The 7,904-nt window shown below is 55.2% G+C and overlaps 1 protein-coding gene across 4 annotated transcripts in view; it reads right to left on the reverse strand.

Annotated features, from left to right (window-relative positions):
- The window catches only part of LZTR1 (leucine-zipper-like transcription regulator 1), a 29,764-nt gene that overhangs the window by 10,588 nt on the left and 11,272 nt on the right, over window positions 1-7,904 (reverse strand). For 2 of the 4 annotated variants that reach the window (XM_008575525.1, XM_008575526.1), the window contains 3 exons: window positions 7,715-7,790; window positions 7,289-7,393; window positions 6,040-6,409 (listed from right to left, as the gene is read on the reverse strand). In XM_008575525.1, coding sequence (XP_008573747.1) covers window positions 6,370-6,409; window positions 7,289-7,393; window positions 7,715-7,790 — 221 coding nt within the window. In that variant the 3' untranslated portion in view covers window positions 6,040-6,369. Of the gene's footprint in view, window positions 1-265; window positions 346-1,951; window positions 2,009-4,369; window positions 4,433-4,870; window positions 5,119-6,039; window positions 6,410-7,288; window positions 7,394-7,714; window positions 7,791-7,904 lie in introns of those variants that run through there. The other 2 variants (XM_008575527.1, XM_008575524.1) reach the window with 2 other exon arrangements.

The following is a 7,904-nucleotide window of genomic DNA, read 5'->3' on the forward strand; positions in this document are numbered from 1 at the left end:
AGATGAGCAGGATGCTGTTCTCTGTCCCCACCCAGTCACCAGAGGCAGACAACCCAACTCCATGAGCTCAGGAAAGTTAGAGAAAGGGGCCCTGACCCAGCGCAGGAATTCAGAGGACTCTGGCAGACAAAGCCGAGGGCTGGACAGAGAGCACCTGCCAAGCACAGCACATGTAAAGACCGATGAGCCTGAGGCTCGGCAGGAGAACAGGGCATCTGTGGGCCCAGGAGACGGCACAGTACTTAGCAGGTGACAGGCTACTTACCAAAGACAAACATGCTGCTCCCATAGACAACAGCTGAGTGGTGGTAACGTGGGGCTGGCGGCGTCCCAGTGGTGAAGGCCCTGGGGCGGGCACAGGGTGGTGAGTGTCAGCAGGGGTCAGCCATGCAGCCACATCCCCACAGGGCAGCCCCTGCCACTCCCATGTTTCCTTTTACTTTTGTATTTCAAAGGTCATACCTGTCTCATTATAGAAACATTTAAAAAGTAACCAATAAGGAAAAAAAAAACCAAGCACTAAACCTCATGTAATCCTACTGCCAAAAAACCACTGTCCACAACTCTCCATGAAACTTTTTTAAATGGAATCATGTGGTAGATACTTTGTAATTTGCTTTTTCAACTAAACAGTAAGATGTGACTAGGTCTTCAGATCACTCCAGGATTGAAACCCATGTTCTCAGCAGCTACACAGTATTCCGTGGCCTGGGGGCCATATATTCTATTTATTGAATTAAAAGCTCATTACACTGATTACCTGGGGCTGCCCCTTTTCCCAGCTTTTTTTTTTTTTGGCAGCTGGCTGGTTAAGGGGGTCTGAACCCTTGACCTCGGTATTCTCAACACTGCATTCTAGCCAACTGAGCCAACTGGCCAGCCTTTTTTGTTTGTTTTTTGTGTTTCCTAGTTTTATACTTAAGCAATTTCTGACAAAGAATTGTAAAGCCTTCAGAATGATTTTTAAAATTGATCTGTAACTATTACCTGTACGATAAAATCAAGTGTGAGGGAATCAATAAACTTCTGCAGCTATCCCAGTGCCAGCAGGTGCTCCTGGGCAGAGGGTGGCAGTGTAAAACGGAGCTGCCCTGCTTGCCAGGCTCAGCAGCTGAGAGTCCTGGGCAGTCACTTGATCTCCTCAGCCCTGAAATCCTCTTTTTTTCAAAGGGGGACTATGAGACCCTACCACAGAGGACTGCTGGAGACTGGCGGTCACACACAGAGTAATGTGGTGCCACAAGGGGCTCTGTTGGTCTGTGCTCCTATGAGAGCAGCTGGCAGAGGTCAGGGGAAAACCCTTTATCTCTTAATCTTGGGATCCATTTCTCCCCCTCAATTGTGAGCTGCTCCCAGGGCTGCTACAAATAGGCACAAATATGCAGTGCCCAGAGAAGGCAGGTGTGTTGCCCAAGGCCACACAGCTGGGGAGGGTATCTCTAAGAGGGAGGCCAGGGCTTACATGCTGCCCACTGCCTGTGTGGGATTTCCTGGCAGAGGATGGGCCCCATGTGGCAGGGAGTCAGACAGGAGCCACTCTTGCCAGCCCCTGGGCAGCACTCTGTATGAGCACAGATCCTGGAAGCATCGTGGCCCCGTGTCAGATCCCACAGCAGCCCCTGGCCCGGGAGATGGTCTGGTGACTGAAGAGCTCTTCTGGGCCAGAATTTGGAGACCTGCAACTTCACCATACAGACCCCCTTAATTAACAGGATTCAGAATAATCAACTGCAGCTGTGGACTGGAAAAGAAACCCAGGAGATGGAGGAAAACAGAGTGGCTCTGGGAGTGGCATCCCAGGGCTGTGATTATCTCCTGTTAGAAACTTCTCTCTAGCTTTCCACGATGAGAGTGACTGCCGAGAGTGATTCTGCCGGCAGCCAGGACCCAGCACAGTGCTACTGTTCTCTGGCAAGAAGGGCAGAGCCCTGGAGCGCAGAAGTCTGCCCACCTGCACCAGGAACAGTCCTTCACGTCGAACCGCAGGAGGTCATTGAGCATCGTCTTCCTGAAAGGCAGACAGAGAGAGGGTGGCATTGGCTGGGTCTGTTCTGTAGGGCGTTGCCCTGCCAGGAGCCCAGAGATGGGGAAGGCTGGGGGGCTGTTTTTGGCTAGGTGGCTGACCCCTGAGACCTGGACAGGGCCAGGCAATGGGTTAATGCCCAAGGGATGAGAGTGGTGACCATAAAGGAGGCTCCCCAGCTGATGTGAGCACTGGGGCTGCCATACAGGCACAGTCAGCCTGTCTGGGGTCAGGACCAAAGCATGACCCTGGTCCTCAGGAGCCCACCCAGTGGCTGATGTGAGGGCATGAAATGGCCCAAAGGCCAGAGTCACCACTCACACCTCAACCTGACCTCCATAATCCCCACTCGTACGTTTCACCCTCCTCTGAGGCTGCGTCACTATAATGCAGACGCTTGCCAGTACCTCAGCCGATGCTCCTTTGCTTCTCTGATCTTCCTGCCACCTCTTTATTACAAAACCAATGTAACAACATTAATGACACAATAAAATGGAAAACAAATCCACCACCTAACACAACCAACATGTTACTGTCCAGCCCTCGTCTTTATGAGGGAAGAAGGGCAAACCAACAGAGCTCAGCACTCCCTCCTGCCAGGCCTGTGCCGGCCCCCCCTCCCCCCGCCCCCCCGCACCAGGTGGTGTGCTGGCCATCTCCATTGCACAGAAGAGATAAAAGGCTTTGCCTGCGGCCACGTGGCTTGAAAGATAGTGGTGTGACTAATTCCTCCCTTTCCTCATTCGCCCTCTCCCCCATGCTCCAGGAGGCCATCTTTCTTTGTACTAAGACAGTCTTTACAAAGTTGCAACTAGAAAGAGACAAACTGTATCCTGTTTCTTAGTGTCACATTTCAAAAATGTTTCTGCTGTTGCTACATGGTCGTCATACTAACTACCTGCTGCAGAAAATTATTCAGAACAGAGGTGCCCCGTTTCCCACCCACTGCCCAGTGCTGGACACCAAGGTCTATTCTGGTTTGGGGACTCTCATTAAAACTCCAGTAAATGTCTGTGGGTAGATGACTCTTCCATATTTCATTCCATCATTTCACAGACATGTATTGAGTTGTCTGGGTGCTGGGTTACAGCGGTGAAAGGAACACAGGCCTTGCCTTGATGGAGGAGACAGATTAATAGCCAACATCTGCCTGCTTCAAGGACAAATAGAGATGACAAGAGGCACGGGAGGGGAGGGAGAGGATGATCGCCAGTTTGTCCAGGTGATCAGGGAAGGCCTTGCTCACAAGGAGCATCAGAAGAGGGGTGGGAAGTGTGGGATGAGGGAACAGCCAGTGCAAGGGCCTGAGCTGGAGGGTGCTTGACAGAATCCAAATGTAGCAAGGCGGCCACTGTGACCCAGTGCAGCAAGAAAGAGTAGGGGCACAAGTATGTAGGGCCTTACCGACTATCAGGAAGATATGGGCTTTTAGTCAGAGTGGCAGGGAGACATCACAGGGTTATGAGCTGAGGAGGAACACGCTGACTTGCATTTGCAATTGGAACCCTCCAGCTGCTCTTGGGGAAAGAGACTGTTGGGGAAACAGGCTGGAAGCTGGAGGAGCATGCCCAAGAAGGCCCTTCTGCTCAGTCTGCAGGTCCTAGGAGGGTCCTGACTACCCCACCAGCCCAAGTCAGCTCCCCCAGGGAGTACTGCAGGACCAAGGTTATAGTGCCAATAAAAGGCCAGCCCTTCTTGGACTTCAGGCCACGTCATGGGGCTGACAAGCAGGGCTAGGACTCATGGACACGACTGGTCATACACAGACACTCCACCTTCAGCACAGAGAAACAAGCTACAACATAACTGGGGACAGTTCATGTGAATGGAAGTACTCACATCAACAGAACATCAGGGGGTTGCCAGGAAGGTTGTTTACCAGGAATTTTAAGCAACATGGGAAAATCCTTACAAAAAGTATAAAAAACTCAGGAAATAAATAAAACTGTGTCCTCCATACCTTTGGGTTCAAATTGTGCATGTAGATGAACCCCAGAGGGAATTGCAGGGAGAGAAAATTGTCTGGCAGGACTGGCAGTGGCAGGAGAGCTGGATGTGTTTTTTTCAAGGTTGTGTCTACTCACTTAGAACAGGAGGGACATTTCCATGTGCCAAGCATGTGCTACCCACTGGATATTGTGCCGAGGGTCTTGAATGCAGGATCTCATTTAATCCTCCACATGATCTGGGAGGTGAGGGCAGGGAACCTCACAGATGGAGAAACTGAGGCTTAGAGTGATTAGCTAACATCTGGAAGGACAGTAGTGAGAGCTGCCCAGGCCCAGTCCCTGACTACAATGCTTCTCCCTTCCTGGTCCAAACACCCTGATGCTCAGACTCACTCACCCATTGTCTCCACCAAATACATAGATGGCATCTTTATAGGCCACCACTGTGTGCTTACTGCGCCTGGAAAGAAAAAAGAGGTGGAAGGTGGTAAGGCCACGACTCTCCTGGGGGTAACCAAGGAATGGCACTAAGCACCCAGGCTGCAAGAGAAGTTAGATAACACCTCTCAACTGCCAAGAGCTACCTAGAACCCTAAATCCACCACCACCCAAAGGACCCTGCGCATAGGGACTCTGGACTTCCCACCCACCGCACAGCACCTGGGACCCCAGCCCAAGGGCCCCGTAAACACAACAGCTCTAGTAACCTGCTGGGGTCATCCAGCCTAGGACTCCCTAGAAATTCCCTGTCCTGCCCTGAACACGGTCCTGGACACCCCCTAGCTACTATTACCAGATCCCATCCCAGGTCATCAAGCCCTGGCCTCTCCCCTGGACTCTACCCTGCGACCCCACCAGATTCCCCTCGGCCCTCAGGATCTCGTGAACTCCGCCGTACCGAGCACCCACGAACTCGTCGCAGGGCGGGAGGCGCCTCCAGCGATGCACTGTTTCGAAGGGCCCGAAGTTGAGCGTCAGATACTCGACACTGTCTGAACAGCTGTGGTCAAAGTCTACGCTGGGCGCTACCTTAGATCGCGCGCCACCTGCCAACGCCCCGGCCCCGATCGGGGCCGCCGAGCCGCCGGGCCCAGCCATCCCAGGCCCAACCGGCCACCGGGTCCGTAGAATTTGCAGCCACCGCCCTGGGCTGTCCGGAGGGACCACATTTCCCGGAGAGCCCTGCGCCGATGGCGCGTCACTTCCGGCCACCGTCGCACGTTCGCCCGCCCGCACTTCCCGACGAGCCTAGTGCTCCTCGTGACATTGCGGGCCAGCGGGGGACCTTGCCGACCTTGCTGCGAGCATGTAACTTTTTAGGAAGCATTTCCGGCGAAGTACGGGCACACAGTTCCCCCTTCCAGTGAAGGCGCAGGCCCGTCCCCAACCCCATCGAGACCGCACGTCCCCGGCGCCTGCCATGCGGAACTGCCCGAAGACCCTCCGTGGCGGGCTCGCTGTTCCCGGCATGCCTTGCGTCTGCAGGTGGCTCCGTTCTGGATCGTCCGCCGCTCCCGGGCTCCCAAATGGAGGGTTCCGGGCTCGCAACGGCTTCCGCAGGCGCCCCAACTATCCCCTTCCTGCTTGCGCCCCCAGTCCTGGGGCGTTCTTATTGGCTAGTAGGCAGCGTAGCGCAGAGCTTCTGGATTCTCATTCCTACTAATAGCAGAGCCTCAGCTTCTTCACCTGCTTCTAGGGAAGCATGGAGTACATCTCAGGACCCAGCTTTTCCAGCCCTAAGTGGGCAAATACTCCCAAAGTGTCTAGCACTAGCTGCCTCTGACCTCCGAAGAAGCATTTCCTTCCTGACTCAAGCCCTTTGCACGTGCTGTTCCTTCTACCTGGAGTCCCCTCCCTTCAAAAATCCAGATCCAAAGGCACTTGCTGGAAAAGCCTTCCCTGACAGTGAGGGGTGGGGGTAGGGGACAGAATCAGTTGCTACCTCCTCTGGGCGCTCACAGGCCAAACTTCCTTGGTGTGGCACTTAGCATTCTGTGGTTGTGCTTGTTTCCCGTGACCTGCTTTTTCCGTCGGGAGTGTTGGCCCAATTACACTGGGAGTCACAAAGATCTGCAAATGTGTGCGTTTTAATTTTAAGATAATACCTAATATGTTACAGGCTCCTGCAGGGGACCAGTCCCAACAGGGGAAAGAGTCAGGACCTGTCCCATCTCCTGTGCCAGCTGTGAGTTGCAGCTGAGGCATTGGGGAGTGAGCATCTTGTGGAGGCAGCAGAGGCCTCTCTGGAGAGGTGCCAGGCAGCGGAAGGCAAGCACTGGGAGGACTCAGGTTCTGCCCTGGGAGATCCTGGGAAATTGGAGGTTGGCAACTGCCCCCAGGGCTTGGCATCTGTCCCTGGTGCCCCAGTGTGCCTGCCCAAGTCCACTGCTTGCAAGCTCAGGATCCTTTCCCTGTGAGCCAAGACATGTCGCCAGTCCTGCCAGAATGAGGGGAGGAGGGGTCAGAACAGAAGAGAGCAAGTTCCCCACTCTAGGCACCATGAGCAGCTGGCCCTTGAGAACAGCAGGGGGCCTGCTCTGTGCCAAGCCCTGGTGACCAGCAGGGATGTGTACTTGGGCAGAGGGGGGTAGACCATTGGGTGGAGGTTCTGGGCTGAGGTGGAAAAGACTCAGAATGGTCAACAAGAGGGACGTACTTGCTGTGCAGCACAAACAGCCTTTGCGAAGGCGAGAGAGAGACAGAGAGAAGGCCAGGAGAGAACATGTCACTCATCATGTCCCCTCTTAGTCCTCCATTGTTTCCAGCCTGAGGCCTACCCCTGTTTTGTGGCCTCCAGGCCCCCACTGGTCTCCAGGCTTTTCCCAGTCCCTGGGAGCTCTCTCCCACAGGGTGACCCTCATTGGCACCATGCTGGGATGAGGGTAATGGCTGGTGTCCGGTGCCCCCTGGACCCCAGCCAACCATCCCACATCTCTGTGCAGGGTGTACCCAGGGGCATCACTGGGGCATTTCTCCACCTAGCTTCTGCCAGGCTCAGAACAACCATATCCTGTCAGGTATCCCAGGCTGTCTGGTCGCTCCAGCAGTGGGCCTTGACTCCTCACCACTGCACTGGTCCTGCCCTGGGACACACACCCCTCTTCCTCTGTCCCCTGTGAGAACATATAACCAGCCCACTCCCAAGCCACAGTCTTTGCCGCACACAACCTCGTAGCCCTGGGAGCCCCAGACTAACGGGGACCAAGAGTGAAGGGAAGGTCCCTGGAGGGCTGTGGGGCAGCTGGCTGCCATGGGCAGCTTGAGCCAGTCTTTCAGGGGACTTCTCCCCCACAAGGCCACCCATGCCCACACTCACTCCACCTCCCGCTTCCGGATGGTACGGCCAGAGGCCAGCACCTCTGCCACCTTGGACACGATGGGATCGTAGTTCATGCTGGCCACGGCGATCACCTCGTCACCTCTGCAGGGAGAGGGTGGCTGAGTCTGAGGAATGCCCAGGAGCAGCCCCCCATCTTGAAGACGCTGACACACTCCTGTCTACCTGTGTCCCAGGGAGGGATCTTGCCCAGGACAACAGGAATGTACTGAGCACCCAGCCCTCCCTGCCTTGCGCTTTACCACTTGGCCCAACACAGGCTTCAGATTTCCCTAGGGAAGCTCCAGCCTTCCTCCTCAGCGGGGTCAGGGTGGGCTCCTGTCCTGGAATCTTGTCTGGGATGAGTTCCCCTTCCCGACAAAGCTCCTGCTGCTTCCCGCCCTCACTGCACCCCGTTGCTCTCACTTGGTGTAAAAAGCCACGAACTTCAGCTCCTCCAGATCCCCCTGGATGATGACGTCGTCGAAGCCTTCTCCATAGCCTGTGGGCCAGGCAGGCGGGCGGTGCCCACGCGAGCCAGGGAAGGGGATGGGGACTTCACAGGGCCCACGCCCTGTGCCCTTCTAACTCCGCCCTAAACACCGCCCCCCCCCCC

The sequence above is a fragment of the Galeopterus variegatus genome, unplaced genomic scaffold, assembly GCF_000696425.1.
Source record: "Galeopterus variegatus unplaced genomic scaffold, G_variegatus-3.0.2 Scaffold1204, whole genome shotgun sequence".
In the NCBI taxonomy this organism is placed as follows: domain Eukaryota; kingdom Metazoa; phylum Chordata; class Mammalia; order Dermoptera; family Cynocephalidae; genus Galeopterus; species Galeopterus variegatus.